At 48.8% G+C, this 20104-nt stretch overlaps 1 protein-coding gene across 1 annotated transcript; it reads left to right on the top strand.

Moving 5' to 3' along the window:
* Nucleotides 1–440: 440 nt before the first annotated feature.
* LOC144799320 (uncharacterized) lies at nt 441–17987 on the top strand. The gene is made up of 9 exons (XM_078670570.1): nt 441–865; nt 1384–1502; nt 10221–10324; nt 10415–10592; nt 10729–10846; nt 15347–15435; nt 15830–15951; nt 16623–17910; nt 17984–17987. The coding sequence occupies exons 1-9, from the start codon at nt 473–475 to the stop codon at nt 17985–17987; spliced, it is 2415 nt and encodes an 804-aa protein (XP_078526696.1). The 5' UTR covers nt 441–472.
* The last annotated feature ends 2117 nt before the right edge of the window (nt 17988–20104 follow it).

The following is a 20104-nucleotide window of genomic DNA, read 5'->3' as shown; positions in this document are numbered from 1 at the left end:
TCTGTTCAAACACTAAAGTTTGGGTCTCAATTCGCAGCCTTGTCAATACTTGAACCATGGGATACCTTACCGCCCCACCTCGTGGGCCTGGACTAACCTGGGGGCAGTGAGATAACGGGTTTTAATTGGCCCTGGGTGTGCTAGGAAGGGAGTGTCATAGCCTAGGATTGGCTCCGATGTGAGTGCACCGGGAAGCGGCTGTCGGTGACCTGGGATTGGCTGAGGTGTCACTTTTTCAGGAAATGATGCCATGGCCTGGGGTTAGCTCCAAGTGAGCAAACAAGGGGCTGTCGGGATCTGGGATTGGCATCAGGTGTGCCAGGAAAGGCTGCCATTGGCCTGAGACTGGCTCCAGGTGTGAGTGAACCCGGGAGGAGCTGTCATTGGCCCAGGCCAGTCGGGAGCAGCCTCAGGTGTGTGGATATAACTGCTGTCTTGGCGCCTCCTTCCTTCGCTGTGTGCTCTTGGCATCATGGGGTGGTGTTTGGGCCTCTGCACTGGTCTGTGGTTGATGAGTTTCGGGCTCTGTCTTGATGAGAGGGGCCCTGTTCTGGACTCTTCCTACTGGAGCTCCCGGAGGAACTGGTTCCCTGGCTCCCAGTCCCAGGTGGGGGTGGCCAGCAGCGGCCCCTGGGTCTCATCCGAGGGCAGGTCCCGGGCCCTGCCTGCCCTGCAGCCGGTGAGAGTGCAGTGCCAGAGTGACAACATGGTGGTGACGGTGCAGAGGGATCTCTTTGGGACGGGGAGGCTGGTCCAGCCGGGTGACCTGCGGCTGGGGTCCGCCTTCTGCAGCTACACGTCACTCAACGCGGACAACACGGTGACCTTCGACAGCGCGCTGCACGACTGCGGCAACACCAGGCAGGTGGGTGTATAGGATGCTGGTCCGTGGGGCAAATGTTCACTGCCTCAAACTGTGAGTACCCGAATGCAAACAAATAATGCACCGCTGAAGCCATTACTACTTTATCATAAGTAAATGGATATTCCTATCCCCCCCACTGGTCTTTTTAAGTCCGTTCTGTCATCTCGGGGCTTTTTTTTTCCAACCTAATGCATTCTGGGAGCTGTAGTTTTTAACTATCGAACTGCGGGCAGCATTCGCACAATGTTGGTTCTGTTTTTGATCCGAGTTGTCTATTCGGAGGTCAGCTGCTCAAACCCTCCAGTTGGTAACTGTTTCCCCCAAAAAACTGTTCAGTGTTGGGCGCCTCGAAGCACTCGCAATAATGGTCTGTGAGCCGCTGCCTCCATCTCGAAGTGCTCGCTCTCCTGAAGAGGTACAGGCCTCGTTGTTTCCAGCTGTGGGCGCCTCTGGCAGGGCGTGGTGGGTAGGCCTCGAGCCCCCGTCTCACAGGTGACCTGTATCTTTCCGTTTCCTAGGTTACCCAAGAGTTTGTCATCTACGGCTCCATCCTGACCTACGCTCCCACCACTTCCGGCAGCACCGTCATCACCAGGACCAACAAGGTGTCCGTCCTGATTCAGTGCGTCTACCCCAGGTGAGTGCAGCGCGGGCACCCTGCCGGGGGCGGGAGGTGTCCGTCGTCGCTTTCATTCATGGGTGGTGAGGGCACCTGGTGAAGTTAACCTCAACCCCTCAGACCAGCTCACACAGCTGGTGGCCGGCAAACCTCTGAATGTATCACCAAGGCAAAACATCAGGAATGTAGCTGAACTTTACTGACTAAAATAAAACTTGGCACACCCCAAATGCAGATCATGTCGCCCAGACGTAATATAGATTCATAATGCCACTCACCTTATACCCCCTGCCAGGGCTTTAAGTGTGATGAAACTGAAGGGTCTCTCAAAGGGGCGTGGCTTAAACCACCTAAGCTTGAAATCTGTAGCTTGGTGTACCGGCGACGGTTTTTTGCTACGTCTGTCATTGTGTGCAGATATATAATACAACATATAACATTACACCTACAACAAGCCAGGACTATTGGCTTTGCCATTGGCTATTAGTTACACAAGATAAGCAACAACCATGGCTTCGTTGTTTATATTAAAAATGCTTCAGTTCTGAAATGATGGACTCTGAAAAAATTATTAACCGTATAAAATGTTTTTAGGTCGAGCCTGGGCAACACGTGCTCTGCAAGGCATGCTATATTGGAATACGGCTTTGAAGCTCCACCCATATTTATAACTGGCTTGAGTCATTGTCCTTCGTAAATGCTGGCTTCTGATTCGTTAATAGGCTTCTTAGTACCGCCTTGTGTTCATTTTTAACCTCCCTTGGCGACTGACCCTTTTACTTTGGTTGTTACACGGTATGTCTTAGTCTGTAAGCACTATTTTCTTGAAGTTTCTCCTAGTGCAGTAACAACATGCTTTCCTGCAACATTCAGTGCGTCATGCGTGCTTTCACTTTCCAAGCACCCCGTGACAATGGCGGTTGCATCTTTGAAAGGCAATAGGTCTCACATTTACAAGAGTTTGAGCTATTGGCATTGTAAATGACACTGCCTTTTATGTATCTGTTAATTATCAAAACGGATAAAAGGCATTGTCACTTACAATGCCCAAACCTTAAATTCTCGCAAATGCAAGACCTATTGCATGGAAAATGCTGCTTGTTCCTTTTTAATTGAACAAAAATCAGTTAAATAGTAAGTTGTTCTGATATGTAAAGAATCATGATGAAATAAAACTTACTTACTATAACAAGTCTCATTGAAGTTACATCTGAGGCGGTGAAGGGTGGCACTGCAGCACAAATGACTTTTTTTTTTTTCTCACCCGGAGGGTGTGGGCAAAAATGGAGAGCCTGATGGGGACCTGTCTCAGCACCTGCTTTTTAGAACTGCCAGTGCTGAGCACCAGTGAGACCCGGCCCACTTAAAGCCATGCACACATACCACACACACTCGCTGTGCTAGATCTGGTAGAAGTAAGGAGGGTGAAATGATGAGCTGGATCTGGTATAAGTAAGGAGGAGAGTGAAATGACGAGCTCGATTTTCACGAGGAATCAAGGGTCCGAGGTAAGCAGTTGGTTGTGCAGTGTATATCCAATTTTCACTTGTAAATCAGCTATTAAGTGGTCTGATTCTGGCCTGGATTGGGAGTAGATTGCTTTTTCAGAGCTCTGTAATAGTTTACCTGGCGCAATAGACACCTGGGTTCTGACAAACATGGAGGCGTGGCCGGAAGCCGCACCTGCAGGGGTTTCTGGTGAGCAGACTTTGGCACTCCATGGCAGGGTGCTGTGCACCCTTGTCTCCCTGCACATCATGTGAAGTCACTGTGCACATTCCCTGTCCCACCTTGCGCCCACGAGTTACTGCACACCTGGGCTCTGCCCTATCTCGGTCTGTGCAGGTTCCTGCATACGAGTACCGTGACCTCCCTTTTAATCGGCATGATTGTGCACGTGCTGATCTTGTGTGCTTACTGTAGGGGGCTGGCTTAGTATATTGTGCTCACTTATGTAAGTGAAAGACGCAGAATTGATGGACGGAATGCAGAACAAATCAAAACATTCACCCCCAGTCAAGAGATCTGGGTTAAATCCATAATTCTTTTGCTCACCATACCACCCCAGTTTAGACCTGGCCATATGCAAATCAGTCTTGACCCTGTGCCTCATGGGAACAGTGCAGCCCGAACTGCCAAGCCAGGTCCTCCTTGGACCGGAAACGAGCATCCAAAGACCGGTTTCAATGTAAGTGTAGCACCCTGCGTTAATCCACACAACCCTTATGGTGATTTAAGAGGTCTTGGACAACCCTGGAAAGCTCCACATGGTAGCTGTGGAGAGCAGCCTTCAGGCTTAGTCCAGAAGGAGTGTAAAGCAGGCTGTTTAACCAGAAACTAATCTCATTGGCATAGATTAATTGTGTCGGGAGTGGGGGGGGGGAACTACATAGTGTATTTATAAAAATATGTCTATTATAAGACACTAACACATAATATCTCCTACAGAGTCATATCCACAATAAACACAATTTAATACTACATGTAAGTAGCACAAACACAGTGGTCTCCGGGGGAGACCAAACCATATGCTAATAAAGTAGAATGTGACACATGACCTAGCCCGAGACCGGAGCCAGAAGACTTAGAAGAGCTGGGGAAACAAGAAATCACCCGAGGTAAGTACCCAGGACCCAGCATGGTGGCAATCTGCAAAGTGGAAACATGACCGCGTGCTCAATACAAGTCAATTGGAAAGTTGCACTTTTCAGGTAGGACCATACCCAGAAAACCCTGACGAAACCCAGTGGAAGATGGAAGGGTGGAGAGGCACCCACTCGGGGATACCCCATGAGCCAGGATACCTACACCAGGGAAGCTGGAGCATAGGTGGGAAGTGACTTCGGAAACCGCAGTAAACCACAATGGAGGACTTCAGCAAAGATGCTGCTGGCGAAGAAGGTGAAGGAGTCTGGTGGAACCCTAGAGTGTATTCAGGAAGAGGTACGTGTAAGTAGAGGGGACAGAGTCTAGGAGGCACTGAAGACAAATGCCCACCAATGTCTGAGATGCAGGAGATTTGACCGTGACTGTGGCCCTGTAGCTGTGAGGACCAGGCAACACTGTGGAAGACCAGGAGTCATTCCCAAGCTGTCCCATGTCAAGAGCCAAGGGGTCAGTGTCTGGTAGGAGCACCAAGAAGCCTTGGCAATGGCAACCAACGTGGCTGACAAAAATGCAGTGTCAGGACCAGCAAGGTCCAAGGGACTCACCAAGTGCAGATCAGTCAGAGTAAGACCCAAGCAAACCAGTGAGCCCACTGAAACCAAAGAAGAACCACAGACCAAAGGCACAGGAGTCGCAAGAGCACCTCGAGCAACTCACCAATGATGCAGGCCCACTGTGCAGAGGATGTGACGAGGACTAAGATCTTGGTAGCAAGGGAGGCTGGAGCTTCTTGGAGCCAGAAGATATCGAGACCAGTGGACGCAGTGCACCAGGTTACTGCTCCAGCTGTTCCGACGAGGGATACTGGCTTCAAACTTGCTGTGAAGATAGGGCAGGTCTTAGAGTTTCAGAATCACCACCTGTGTTGCTGAACCTTTCGGAGTCCATGGGAGCTTAGTAACAGCAGACGGGTCTACTTTGTTGCTGTGCCTGCATATGCAGGGGAGTGATCCCTTCCATCCAAGGGATATTCCTTTGAGAGTCTTGGATGCCCACAGGTCTGGAGGAAAAACCTGTATGGAGCACAGGCGACGCAGAAAACTTGCAGGATGACGAGACCAGGAGAGGCAGGAGTCTTCACGGTGCAGTCTTTCCAGTGCCAAGATGGATGAAGATTAAGTGGTTTTGGATCTGAATCTTGTCCCACAACTAATCTAAGGAACCACCTGCTAGTAAGTCCTTATGTACCCTACAGAAAGGGTTGAGACAATTCAGTGGTCCCTGCCAGATGGAGGGGTTGGATAGGGGGGAGGATACTCCCATGTCCTTTGTCCAGTTTCACTCCAGAGCGGGAATGAACTGCTCCATAACTGGTTCTAACTGGGACGAGGGTACCAAATGTGCCCTTCAAAGCAGTCTAGTGGCATTTGCCAGGGCCCCCACCCTGGCCCAATGGACCAAGTCCTGTATGGGAGGTGGTCACACCTCCATGTGACAGGACAATGGGTTTCCTATCTTCCCTTGCTTCCCTCCGCAGCAGGAGGGCGGAATCTGGTCTCTGGTTGGCAGCAGCCATGCTGCTTGTCAGAATCTAGAAGACTGGTACCGGGAGCCCTAAGGGCTTTCGAGTTGAGCCTCAAAGTGCATGGAATCAGAACTCCCACCTCCCACAGTGTTTGGGTATAATTCCAAATGTTTGGTACCAAACATACCATGGTTTTACAGCCAGTTTAGAGTTAGCCCTCATGTAATGAGACCTGGCCACTCTAAACGTCATAATGGCTGATGCACTTATAGCGCCTGGAGATTATACTCCATGGATTGTGGGGGTGTCCTGCTCATGCAGGGACACCCTCATATTTCTAACTGAGCACCCTGCCTTCAGGATCGAAAGGCCTGTCTTTGGGGTGACTTGTAGGTTTTAAGTGCAGTGACTGCCGATATAAGAACTCGTATCTGTTAGTGGTGCTAACCCCAGCTTACACAGGCTGCAATGGCAGGCATGTAGTCACAATTTGAGTGGTTTCACATGGGTAGTATAATACATGCTTCATCCCCTGGTATACCTATGCCCTGGGTACCTTAGTACCATGTGCTAGGGACTTGCAGGGGTACACCAGTAGCCAATCCAGAGTGTACCCAAGTACTCACCACAGTCCAGTTTAGGGAGGAAGCACAGAGACTTGGGGTCCTGATTAGCAGGATCCCAGTCACACTAGTCAGAAAAACATAATGGCACCAGCAAAAAGTGAGGGTGACCATGAAAGCAGAACCTACAATTACTCATAACATGCCTGTATCCAGGCACACACGTCATTTCAGCATGTGTATTTGCACGTGTAGCACGGTCCTGCATTCTTAAAGGTTCTGCTGTCTTTAACATAAAGGAGTGTACATGCCGATACATCACTTCTCCCAGCATGCTCATTCGTGGGTCCTTACACACAGAGAAGTGCTCTCACACATTTGCGTATCTGTTTCTCTCGCAAAGTTGTCACCTGTCTTTGAGTGTTTCTCTCTCTCTCTCTCTCTCTCTCTCTCTTTGTCTCTCTCTCTCTTGGTTTCTTTGTCTCTCTCTCTCTCTCTCTCTCTCTCTCTCTCTCTCTCTCTCTCTCTCTCTCTCTCTCTCTCTCTCTCTCTCTCTCTCTCTCTCTCTCTCTCTCTCTCTCTCTTGGTTTCTTTGTCTCTCTCTCTCTCTCTCTCTTGGTTTCTTTGTCTCTCTCTCTCTCTCTCTCTCTTGGTTTCTTTGTCTCTCTCTCTCTCTCTCTCTCTTGGTTTCTTTGTCTCTCTCTCTCTCTCTCTCTCTCTTGGTTTCTTTGTCTCTCTCTCTCTCTCTCTCTCTCTTGGTTTCTTTGTCTCTCTCTCTCTCTCTCTCTCTCTCTCTCTCTTGGTTTCTTTGTCTCTCTCTCTCTCTCTCTCTCTCTCTCTCTCTCTCTTGGTTTCTTTGTCTCTCGCTCTCTCGCTCTCTCGCTCTCTCTCTCTCTTGGTTTCTTTGTCTCTCGCTCTCTCGCTCTCTCGCTCTCTCTCTCTTGGTTTCTTTGTCTCTCTCTCTCTTGGTTTCTTTGTCTCTCTCTCTCTTGGTTTCTTTGTCTCTCTCTCTCTTGGTTTCTTTGTCTCTCTCTCTCTCTCTTGGTTTCTTTGTCTCTCTCTCTCTCTCTCTCTTGGTTTCTTTGTCTCTCTCTCTCTCTTGGTTTCTTTGTCTCTCTCTCTCTCTTGGTTTCTTTGTCTCTCTCTCTCTCTTGGTTTCTTTGTCTCTCTCTCTCTCTTGGTTTCTTTGTCTCTCTCTCTCTCTCTCTTTCTTTCTCTCTCTCTCTCTCTTGGTTTCTTTGTCTCTCTCTCTCTCTCTCTTGGTTTCTTTGTCTCTCTCTCTCTCTTGGTTTCTTTGTCTCTGCATCCTCTGGTTTCTAACCCAATCTGTGGTATGCCCATGTGTGGCTCTGAGCGCTTGGGTGCCATTCCATTCTTTCTAGTTTTAATGAGAAGGGCTGTGACTACTTTAACTAGTCCTTGTGTATGCCAGTGTCTCTATAGAGTTAATGTGTCTATATACCCATGAGTTCTTGAACACAGGGCTTGGTGCCTTCCTGCAACTGTGCGCATATAGCCATCACCCAGTAGTGTGTGCACCATGTCTGATCTGTGTGTAGAGTCGCTCGAGCTTCAATAGTCTTACTTGTTGGGTCGAGCCTAGTGCAGCGCGCATGCGCTGCACTAGGAAAACTACCTCTTGGACTCACTCTGGACTTTCCACATGCCTGGTGTGTTTTTTTGTGTTTTTTTTGCATTATTTCAGTTGGTCTTTGTGTCTTTCTAAAAAGACAGCACGCAATTGGGCAAAGGTGGTTGCATGTCCCACCTTTCCCAGTAAATGTATTGGCCTCCACATTGCGGTTATGAGCAGGGGCACCATCTGTTTTTAATTTGCGCGTTTGCTGTGCTGTCTCTCACACCCCCTGCTTCTCTCTCGTGCCATTCTTAATTTTAACCAACCCTCATGCCACATGCACACGCTTATCCTAGCCAATGCTCTGTTTGCAATCAGAAACTTGTGCATTCGCTGTCCTGCTAGGCCCATTGCTGTTTTGTTGAAGGAGGAAGGTCATCTTCACTTAATGCAAGCACCCTATTAATATTACGTTTGACCTCCCAACCGCAGGTTCAAACCTCAGAGCGTCTGCTCAGCCTTTCATCCTACTAGAGGCAGACTAACTAATTAGCATTCATTTGGTTGGCAATAAACATCTGTTACTCGGCACCAAGATGCAGCATACTCCAGCCCCGCCTTCTCTTGCACACTGAACTCACTTTCGCCTCCTTTCAATTCGACTCCTGATTTCCTATACTGTGCTCACTTTCTGATTTGGTACCGGCATTATATAATGGGAGCCGTCAGCGCATAGGCTGACATCTGTTTTGAGTGGGGTTTCATTTCCAGACCATGCCTCTTTCCTTAGAAGGCGCGTCTCCTCCACCCCACCTCCACAAGAGTGCGCTTTCATTTTCTCTAAAACACAAAGGCATAGAAACCAAATAAATTACGGTGACATCTTACCTCTTCAGTGGAATCGTCGGCACCATCTAATGAGCAAGCATTGTCCAACAAGCCTACCCTGGAAGGCAACAAGCAGCTGCTACAGTGTTTAAAGCTCCTTAAAGGCCACTCCTGTCTTGGGGAGGAAGGGAGCAATCCTCGTGGGGTTTCAGGAAATGGCTACATTGTGATGCTTAACGGTTTGTTGACCGGATGATCATGCTTCTGGTTAAACAAAACAGAAGAATGTTAGCAATCAGCATTTTACCCTAACTGTTGTGGAGCAAAACCAAACGTGCACAGCGTAACTCTACAGAGTGCATCTTTTCACTCCCTACCTCAGAAATCTGCGAGCACTTCTCCTTTAATTCCTTTTTATTTTTTTGCATTATGTAGTGCGAATGAAGGCATCGAAGCACTTTACATAAGTACTAGTTTCATTACAGAAATATGCCTGGTGGGTGCTGCATGGCTAAACACTTACAAGGTCCCAAAGGCGAGACCTATTGTCAATGCCAATGCTTGTATTGCTGCAGGGGGGGGTCTGAGTGCAGTGTTGCAGGCTGGTGGCACTGGAACAGTGGCCTGGCTAGACCAGGGCCCCCGAGGAGGGTTCCTCTGTGCCACTGCCAGCTTGTTGGTAGAACAGCACACGCCGCCTCTGCTGGGGTAGGTGCAGCTGCAGGAAGGAAGAAGCCATGGGTCGGAAAAAAACATCTGGATTGGTGTGTGGGGCAGGCCCGGAGCTCCCCAAACCCAGTCACTCGAGATTTGAAGCTCTGTGCGGGTGGCACAAGACGCCAGCCCATGGGCGATCTGTAGCAATCAGGCCACCCTGAGCGCCTAAGTGCCACAGAGGGCTGCTGCAGGGTACACATGTTTGTGTTGTGTGTAATAGGGGGTGGGTGGAATTTGCGTTGTGTGTAATAGGGGGTGGGTGGAATTTGCGTTATCGCGTTACGCAAATCTCCGTGAAATGGTAAATCTCAGAACACACAAATTCCCCGAACGTGCGGAATTGCTTGTTCGTGATCCTTTTTTACTGTTCGCAATCGCTGTTTGCGTGCTCGGGGGTAAATATCTCGCGAACACGCATTTTGAGAACGCGAACAAGCAAAAAAATTCGCAGAACTCAGAATTTTGGGCAATTTCACATTCTCCGCGGAACGCAAAATTACCCAAATTCCACGAGTGGAACGCAATTTACCGCCCGGGCCTATTGTGTAATAGAAAGGGTCTCTAGCACACGGCACCAATTTCAGATTGGACCAGCATGGGCTACTGCTCCAGGCACAACCCCACTTTCATGGAGTCACCCAACTCTAAAAAAAAAAATATATATATATATATTTATTTATTTATTGGGTGATCCACCCTCCCTGAAGATATGCGCCTCTGAACAGTGACTGCAGGCCATTCACGAAGACGGTTGAGCGAGCCGGTCTGGTGTTGGCGAAGCGTACTGTGGAGAGAGGACATTTACTGCCTTTACCACACTTTATTTGTGTGGAAGTGTTGTGTTAGAGAATTCTCCGGTCAGGTCTTGTCTACTGCCTCCATGTCTAGATATGTTACTGAGCTTTACTTCACTCTTGCAGGCATGCCAACGTGAGCGGCAAGGCCATCGCGCCCACCTGGAACCCGCTGCGCACTACAGTGTTCGCAGAGGCGGTGATATCCTTCTCTCTGCGCCTGATGACCGGTAGGTGAAGTGTGGCTTGTATAGGTATCTTTGGGTCCCCCACCCCCCTTATGCTTTACACCCCTTCAACCGCTCTCCTTGGTTTTCCAGATGACTGGACCTCTGCCAGGGGCAGCACCACCTTCCAGCTGGGGGACGTCTTCCACCTTGAAGCCTCAGTGGATGCTATGAACCACTATCCTCTTCGAATCCTCGTGGACAGTTGCGTGGCCGCCCCAACCACAGACCCAGACTCCCGCCTCCAGTATGACATCATTTCCTCCTATGGGTAAGATGCCGGTTGTCCTGTCTAGGCATCTGTGTGGCAAGGGCAGAGCGCGCCATCATTCCCTTCTGTTAATTTGTGTTTTTTTTTTTTTTTTTTTTTTTTTTTTTTTTTTTTTTTTTTTTTTTTTTTTTTATAGATGCCTGGTAGATGGGAAGCTCTCTGGTTCTTCTGCCTTTGTATCTCCCCGGGTGCAGCCAGAGAAACTTCGGTTCACAGTGGATGCCTTCAGGTTCATTGGCACCACCAACTCCCTGGTATGATTTTTGTCTGAGTTGGTGAAACCATGAAACGTCTGGCTCCATTGGAGTATTCCGCCCAAAACAAATCTTCATGCGTGACTAACTTGAGTTGTAGGCCTGAGACTGCATTTTATGTAAAGCGCCTTCAGCTCTGATGTCTTAATCACTGGTGTGTTTGAATTCTTTGTACTCTTGCAATTGGTGATTGAGAAAGTTGCATAATTCAAATGGTGCAAAGACTTTGCTGGGTGTAGAAGTGAAACATGAACCATGTTTCAGCTTTGGGTGAAGATAAGCTAGCCTTCTTCAGGACGAAACCTGTGCTAAATTCTGGATTGCTACAATAGTTCAATGTTACTGGTTAATTTTCCTTGTGAATAAACTCCTCGACAGGCCAGTGTCTTACCCCGGAGTCCCTCGAGATGCATGGTATATAATGGTGGGTGAATTATCCTTGTGCGCACGCCCAGCGGTGTCCAAGCTTTCCGCAGTGGTAGCCTCCTCCCCCACTGAAGACTGATGGAAAGGGAGTATGTAGTGTTTGCTCATCCAAAAGGGGCTACGTCATTCTGAAGTCTGACATCCTCTTTATTACTCGCACATGGCTACACCCCAAGTAAGGTGCCTCTAGAAGCTCATATAAGGTGTATTGTAAAGCGCACGTTCACCCAGGGTATCGTGGCACTGGCGAGTGGATGCCTATGGTTGGCCAACTCAATTGCGCTCATGTTATCTACCTCAGAAGGATGAAGGGCTGAGTGAACCTGCAGGTATTTCAACCTGAGACCAGGAGTTCAAACACAGGCCCCTACAGTGGACACACAAGTCCACTAAGCCAGGAGGCTCTCGCGCTCACCATCGAGTGATGGTAAATGTAGTGTATTTGTATAGCGCCCGAATCACCCCACATGGGGTCTCCGGTGCTTGTACGAATGCCGCTGTGGAACCCTTCCTGGCTTTTCCCTGTGAGGCGTCCACTCCTGGGCACCCCCAAGGTGCAGCCAGGCATCCTTAGCCTTGTGGGGGCTGTTGTGGAGATTAAGCAAGCTATTGCCCAGAGTTGCAGAGTGGGACCCATGATTAGAATAGGCACCGAGGTGAGAAGGAAATTGAGCCCAAGACCCGCCGAGGCGGGAATTGAACCCTGGTCCCGGGCCAGACCTTTGCATCAGGGTCTGCTGCTCTAACCATTGAGCCACACTTCTCCACATGGTAGCGACTACACTGATGAGGAGGGATATCCTTGAAATAGTCTGAATTTGGCACCTTTCAACCAGTGTCTCCCTCTTTATCCAACACTCTCCCAGCCAGGCACTCCGAAGGGTGCCCAGGAGCTGAAGTCAATGGAGCGCACTGAAGCACCATGTGTGGTACGCAGCGCTGTACACGTGTTGTATTAGCAGAAGTAGGGCAGATGGGCTGCACCGTGAAGTAAGAGTGGACTTGTTGCGTGCAGCCTCCCCTATCTATACGTCTGCTGGTGGCTTTGCCATGCGGAGGGTGCATGTGATGGGTGCTACTGAGCCTTATATAGCTTTTATGTTCAATTGACTCTGGGGTCTGTCCAAGTCTGAACCCCCCCCCTTAAATATCCCCCGCCACTTCTGTGGGTACAATCGTGGGAACTATATGCCTGATAGTTCCTCCGGAGCCTGTGGTCTGTACCACGTGGGGGTCTCGTGCCCTTAAGTTTAGAATGCTCTATTGAGCTAATATTCAAAGTATAACAGAAGTACACAGTAAAAGTTCAAACGCTTCCAGAACTTCTAGTTAATTGCAATGAATGAGAGAACCAGGAGGTGTGAACAGGATCAAACTATTTGATCAAAATAAAGAATATATATATATATATATATATATATATAATGATTTAAAATAAGGGTCAGAAGGGGGGACACACATAGGAAGCATGTAATAAGCAGAACAGCATATCGAAAATAGCAATAACCACTTGCTAAACATATTGACCATTAAGGGTGAACATACCTGATTACCTAAAATAGGGCGAACAGCTATCCTAGATGGGAATGTCGCTAGATGATCAGAGAATCTTTTAATCAATAAAGGTATAGAGGTGGCATGTGCCCTATCTAATCTGTGATGACAAAGGTTCCACCAAGCAGTGTAAGATTTTTTTTTTTAGTATCCTTCCAATCTGTGGTGGTAATCTGAAGGGTATTGACTATAAACAAGTAAATGAATGTACCTGCATTCCCCTGGGCATCTAATATAGGAGAGGAGCCACACCATAAAATTTGTAAAATGTCAAACGAAAAACTGGTGGATAAAATTTCATTCAGTTTCTTCCAAATGAGCAACCAAAAACTCTTAACCAGAGGACAAAGAAAACATATGGAATAAATCCCTATTTTCATGAGGACGAGACCAACATTTTGAATTATCCAACTTGAACGTATGGAGATCTTTAGGAGTATGGAACAGCCTAGTATAAAAATAATACAATGTCTGCGTTGTACTTGCTGACTGTGAGGAGGTATGGATTTTTGCCCAAATGGAACTCCAGGTTTCAAAAGTTCTTGTATGAAGTCGTTTTTCCATAATATTTCTTTCCTAGATGTAGTTCTCGAATCAGTAGGATGAGACAATATCTTGTAAATGACAGATGCTTTAAACGGAGTGGAAAAGTACAGTGTGTGGCTTATGTGGAACCAAGCAAGATCTGGGAGAAGAGTTGAAGAATAGATATTCTGAGGTGAACGTAATGAGAAGCATGTTGCTAGGAATCATCGTATTTTTCCTTAATTTCAGTAAAATCCAGAACAGACCCCATCAGTCATCAAATGCCCAATTGTAAAAATGCCTTTGTCAATACATTCTTTCCAAAAGCGGGCTCGGTTATTGAGTTTTAGGTGTCTGTTATACCTAATAGGAGTCTGTGCAAAAATATCTGTTTGAGAGAAATGGACAATAAATAAAGAGGTGGCAACTTCAGTGGAATGGTTGAGTAGGAGATAGTCTAGGGGGCTGAAAAAGACTGGCCACGTTTAACGAGAATGGTGTATATTGGGTCTGTTCTAGTAAGCTCCATGCAGTTAACGTGTGTGTTTTGTCAAAGTCCATACTTGTTTCAGGGTAAATGCAGAGTGGTAACGTCTAAGATTCAGAAAATTGACTCCTAAGTCTTTGGGTTGTTGAAGTCTAATTAATAAAATTCTAGTCTTGCGATTTATTCCGTAGGAATTTGATTAAGGAACAGTTGATTTTTAAAGAGTGGAAGAGTAATTGGGAGCCTGGACAGAAATTAATGATCGGAAGCAACATTTTAATTGTGGCTAATCTGCCCTACCATGATAAAATAAGGACCAGTTGACTATCAATGCCGATAGTTTTTAACTATATCAGTAAGGTTAATTTGAATAGTTCCTTTAATGTAATTTGTATATAAGATACCTACACATTTAATACTTTTTGAATTCATTTGACCTCCATTTCTTTAAACATCAGGGAGACCATGTTTATTTAAGGGCAAAACGTCTGATTTGTTGAGTTTATATCCAGAAACTGTGGAGTACTCCTTTAAAAAAGAAACAAACACTGGCAAAGAAGTAGTGGGGTTAGAGAGGGAGAATACGATGTTGTCCACATATGCAGGTAATGTCTGTTTAATTAGGAAGCCCATGAACTGTGCAGAATGACTTTTTTTAAATTTATTTTTTTACCCAAAAAAGATTCAAGGTCCAGAATAAATAAGTGGTGATAAGGGGCACCCTTGACAGCTTCCTTCATGAAGTAAAAAGTAGTTGGATTGATGACCATTAACCCAGGTGTGCAGACTAAAGCTGTGCCATTTTAATGCTCTGAAAATGAATTCCCAATTTACTTTGAAAGCCTTTTTGGCATCTAACCTAATTGCAGCGACTGGTGAATCTGTCTTGGAGACTAAATGAATAATGTTGAGAAGGGTCCTGGAATTATCTGTAATCCATCAGCCCTTTACAAACCCAGATTGATATATATATTCCGGAATGATCTGATTTATGCAAAGAGCTAATATCTTGGCAAAGATCTTACCATCCGTGTTGATTAGGGAAATGGGTCTATAATTCTTACAGGAAGATGGGTCCTTGTCCTTTTTAGGGAATAAGCACACTTTAGCTTGAGTGAAGGAACCTTGCATTTTACCAGGAGCTAAAAAATGATTTCTGAGAAATGGCAGCTGAAGAGCAAGTAATTGCTTAAAACAAAGGAAAACAAACCGTAAAAGCATCCGGTCCAGGGGTTTTATCTTTGGGAAGTTGATTAATAGCATTGGTGATTTATTGGACTATCGAGGGATGTCAGGTCAACGTGGTCTTCAGAGGATTTGAGTGGCTTGAAAATATGAATCTATTTGAGCAGAAGGGGAATAGTCGGGAGTGTATAGAGAAGTGTAATCAGAAAAGTGATCTAAGTCACTGATGTCTAACGCCTGTGCTATCTGTAATGGCAACAATCTTGGATTTCTGTTTAATTTTAAGCTCTTGCAATTCTAATGTCTGGTTCTTCTGCACCCAGATCTTCATCACCTGCAGCCTCCGGGCAGTACCTGCAGACAGCGCCCCCAGCCCCTTGAGCAAGGCCTGCTCCTACCAAGCTAGCAGTGGGTGAGTGGGCCCTGGAGCCGAAGGGTGGTCTGGACTGTGAGTCTGGAGGTTTATTAATTGGTTCTAGGGTTCTGAGTGGACTTCGGTTAGTCTAGGATTGTTGGATGATCTGTGGTCTGCCAAGTGGACTGCTGGATCTGTAGGATTCTGTATGGACTGTGGAAAGATGCAGTCTTCCGTGGCCTCTCTGACGGTAGACTCTATGGGATGTGTGGCATGCAGGGTGGTCTGTATGGGTATCTGTGGGCTGTGTGATTGCTCGCGGGCTGGTGTATGTGGGCTGTATGATGGTTGCGGGCTGGTGGCTGTGGGATTCTGGTGGCTGGCCGGCGGGTGGCTGTATGACTGGCCACCGGCTGGTGTCGGATACTGATAGACCTCTGTTCCTTTTCAGCTGGTCTCCCATGGAGGGTCCCCCTTCCATCTGCAGCTGCTGTGACTCTGGCAGCTGTGCCTCATCTGGAGGGTCCAGGACATTGCACCACTTGCCCGCATCTCGGAGGCACGGGAAGAGAGGTCAGTAGCCGACGCAACCAGCGACCTTCTGCATGAAGGGACAGTGATGCAGTGTGGGTTTCTCCAGAGCAGTTTGTTGCTATTGAGGTTTAGTGGGTGGGAGGTGGAGCAGGAGAGACCACTTGAAGGTAAATGCCAGTTCTGAGTTGGTCAGTGTGAGATGCAGTGTTCTCAGAAGTGACCTAAGTGCAGGGCCCCTGGCATTCTGCAGCAGCAGAGGGCCAAATTATGCAGCCGGGCTGAGACTGCTATGCTGCAAAAAGCCAAATTGTGCAGCATAAGGCAGCACATTTTAGAAAAGTATTAACTCCTTTCTTAATTTTTAAACTGGGTAACACTGTGGGCATTGGTTGCACCTCATTAGAACCAGTTTAACACCCATATAGAGCAATAAACAGAGGTGATCAGTGCAACTTTACAAAAGCCTTCCACTGTGCAGCAACACATGTCATTGCACTTTTAATAACTTTTGATCCGTTTGAGCAAAAAACAATTTGTTTTGGTTAAAATTTTGACTATGCGTCAAATCTAGAAGTATGTGGAAAGCGCCATGGCCTCACAATTTGCCGAATTCCAGTGGCCCTGCCTAAAGGGTAGTGCAGAAGGTGTACTTTTAGCTGGGTAACCCCTCTTGTAAGAAAGAAAACTAAATGACCCTGTTTTGTCTGCAGGGGAGCCTACCTTCGAGTCGCGAGCTCTTGCCGTTGGACCCCTCGTCGTCCTGAGTGAGAACGATGCCGCGGGGGCAGATGTGCCGCCACTGGATATCCTTGGCCTGTCGGATGGAGAGCCCAGGAGCATGCTGGGACTGCAGCCGGAGTTCCTGGCACCTGAGATGGATCAGGAGGGCGAGCACCATCGCAGAGAGGAGAGCGCCACAGACTTTGGCATGGAGGGGAATGGGTCTCCTGAGGTTGTGGATTGGGATGCTGGACTAGATGAGCTGCCATTGGTGGACCAGAGGTTAGAGGGGGACATTACGCTCCTAGAAACGGGACAAGGGGAAGAGGAGCTGGTGAGCCGTCTGAGGGAGGGGGACGTACAGGGTTCCCAGCTGCTGGACTCCCAGGCAGAGGATCTTGAGCACAAGCTGCCAGAGAACTCACAGGTGCACGCCACTGGCCCTGAAACAAAATCCAGAGGCACCCAGTTGAGTCTTACCCCTCTTGAACTAGTTGAGAAGTTTGGGGTTCACAAAAACTGGTCAAAGGACAGTCATGATGTGCCGCAGGAGCACCGTGCCCAACCTGGAACTCTGCAAGACCAGACTGTAGCCCACCTTGAAGGCCGACCTCCAGTGCACGTTGCCCAGCTAGGACCCTTGGAGGTGCTGGACCTACCTGCAACCGATCCTGAGGTGCACACTGCCCAGCTAGGACCTCTCCAGGTGCTGGACCCACCTGAAACCGAGCCCGAGGTGCACATTGCCCAGCTAGGACCTCTCCAGGTGCAGGTCCCACCTGAAACCGAGCCCGAGGTGCACATTGCCCAGCTAGGACCTCTCCAGGTGCAGGTCCCACCTGAAACCGAGCCCGAGGTGCACATTGCCCAGCTAGGACCTCTCCAGGTGCTGGACCCACCTGAAACCGAGCCCGAGGTGCACATTGCCCAGCTAGGACCTCTCCAGGTGCAGGTCCCACCTGAAACCGATCCCAAGGTGCACATTGCCCAGCTAGGACCTCTCCAGGTGCGGGACCCACCTGAAACCGAGCCCGAGGTGCACATTGCCCAGCTAGGACCTCTCCAGGTGCTGGGCCTACCTGAAACTGATCCCAAGGTGCACATTGCCCAGCTAGGACCACTGCTGGTGCAGGTCCCACCTGAAACCGATCCCGAGGTGCACATTGCCCAGCTAGGACCTCTCCAGGTGCAGGTCCCACCTGAAACCGATCCCAAGGTGCACATTGCCCAGCTAGGACCTCTCCAGGTGCGGGACCCACCTGAAACCGAGCCCGAGGTGTACATTGCCCAGCTAGGACCACTGCTGGTGCAGGTCCCACCTGAAACTGATCCCAAGGTGCACATTGCCCAGCTAGGACCACTGCTGGTGCAGGTCCCACCTGAAACCGATCCCGAGGTGCACATTGCCCAGCTAGGACCTCTCCAGGTGCGGGACCCACCTGAAACCGAGCCCGAGGTGTACATTGCCCAGCTAGGACCACTGCTGGTGCAGGTCCCACCTGAAACTGATCCCAAGGTGCACATTGCCCAGCTAGGACCACTGCTGGTGCAGGTCCCACCTGAAACCGATCCCGAGGTGCACATTGCCCAGCTAGGACCTCTCCAGGTGCTGGACCTACCTGAAACCGATCCCAAGGTGCACATTGCCCAGCTAGGACCCCTGTCGGTGCTGGGCCTACCTGAAACCGATCCCAAGGTGCACATTGCCCAGCTAGGACCGCTGAAGGTCCTAGATGGATCTGAAACTGGTCCTGATGTAGAAATTACTCAACTGGGATCCCTGGAGGTGCTGGACAGATCTGAAACTCATCCCAAAGGGAACAAACCCATGCTGCCGGTGCAAGCTTCCCAGCTTGAGGTCATGGAAGATCACATCACTCTGGGTGAAAAGCTCTCGGACATCGCTGAACCTCACCCAGTTGCAGCCGGGCTCCATAGTGTGCATGTATCGCAGACTGTCCATGCTGGGCCTATCGTCATAGTGAACCCGGAGGATATCCCAGAAAGGGAGGCGTTGACGAGTTTGCTGAAGGTTGGCCATGTTGCAGACTGGGCAAAGCCTCTCGCAGGGCTCGAGGATCCAAGGAAGATGCTGCAGGTGGTGAATGTTGGGCCAATCCTTCTTCAGGACTCATCATTTAGTGGTGATAATGACCCTGCAGTGCTTACTGGGCCAGACACTGAGGCCTTGTGGGAAGGATCCAGTAGCTCTGCGGGTGATGCACCTGCTGCGATGATGAGAATAGAGTCTCCAGCAGTGTTGCTGGGTGAGGGATCTGCCTCTGGACCAATGCCTCAAGCAAACCATTTCAAATCCCTGGATGGACCCCTGGGGACCCCACTGCTGCAGGACATCCAGCGCCAGCCCCTGTTACTGGAGGGCACTCCGCGTCTGGCTGGTGATGGGGGAGCACCCCCTGAGCCTGAAGGGATGCGGGTGGAAGCAGAAGCACACGAGAGGCTGGCGGTAGTGGTGCTGCTGACCGTAGGCGGGGTGGTTCTGGCCTGCATGGTGGTCCTTGGAGGGTTCCTGGTGCACCGGAAGAGAAGACTTTCCCTTGTGTGAACAGCATGTGCCGTAACAATAAATGTTTGTACACTACTATTGTCTTATCTTGTATTTCTGCAGTGGGTTTGGTGGGCAGGAGGAATGGGGGTTTGGTGGGCAGGAGGAATGGGGGTTTGGTGGGCAGGAGGAATGGGGGTTTGGTGGGCAGGAGGAATGGGGGTTTGGTGGGCAGGAGGAATGGGGTTTTGGTGGGCAGGAGGAATGGGGTTTTGGTGGGCAGGAGGAATGGCTACTGCAGGTTTAGATTTCCTAATGAACAATTTAAGTGGTCTGTACTTTGGTCATTCCGGACACGTTGTCAACTCTCCTTTCTTCCACCCACCCCCACTTTAAAGGGAGGGGGGGTGACATGCAGCGTATTTGGAAGTAAGGCGGAGGAATATCTAATGCTCCCCCCCCCTCCCCCATATAATCCTAAAGCTTTACAACACTTAAGGGCTTTAGTTGAAAACTTTTTATATTTTAAACCTCATTACTCTGAAAATAGTTGCTGCTTTTAGGCTACTTTATGATGCTCAAGGGACCAAACCGGTGGTAATGCCGGGTCTGGTGGCTCAGTGGACTAATGCAGCCAATGCAGGGTCCAGTGTTTGACCTCATGGTCACAGGTTCAATTCTGGCACATCCACTCAGCCTTTCATCCTTCTGAGGTGGATAAAATGAGTACCATTGAGTTGGGTAACAAACACCTGTGGAGTACGAATATACGTTACAGCTCTACCACGAACAACGTAACACAATATCTGCCCCTGTCCCCTCCAGTGGACGGACCAATGGCGTGCATGCCAGCCTGGCTAATATTTGAATACTGGGAAACTGACAACATCCCCGTCACAAACTTTTGTTTCAGCCTTACACTAGCCGGCTGTAAACCTTTCAAATGATGCATTAAAGGGGTTGGAT

Source organism: Lissotriton helveticus, chromosome 12, assembly GCF_964261635.1.
Source record: "Lissotriton helveticus chromosome 12, aLisHel1.1, whole genome shotgun sequence".
Lineage (NCBI taxonomy): Eukaryota > Metazoa > Chordata > Amphibia > Caudata > Salamandridae > Lissotriton > Lissotriton helveticus.
The sequence above is the reverse complement of the archived record's forward strand: the minus strand, read 5'-3'. Positions and strand labels throughout refer to the sequence as shown.

What these genes read in the sequence shown, in the direction of transcription:
- LOC144799320 (XM_078670570.1), top strand. Translation starts at nt 473, where the DNA reads ATGGGGTGGTGTTTGGGCCTCTGCACTGGTCTGTGGTTGATGAGTTTC. An exon ending in ACTGCGGCAACACCAGGCAG is followed by an intron (nt 866 to 1,383) that starts GTGGGTGTATAG and finishes TCCGTTTCCTAG; the next exon opens with GTTACCCAAGAGTTTGTCAT. An exon ending in CTCTCTGCGCCTGATGACCG is followed by an intron (nt 10,325 to 10,414) that starts GTAGGTGAAGTG and finishes TTGGTTTTCCAG; the next exon opens with ATGACTGGACCTCTGCCAGG.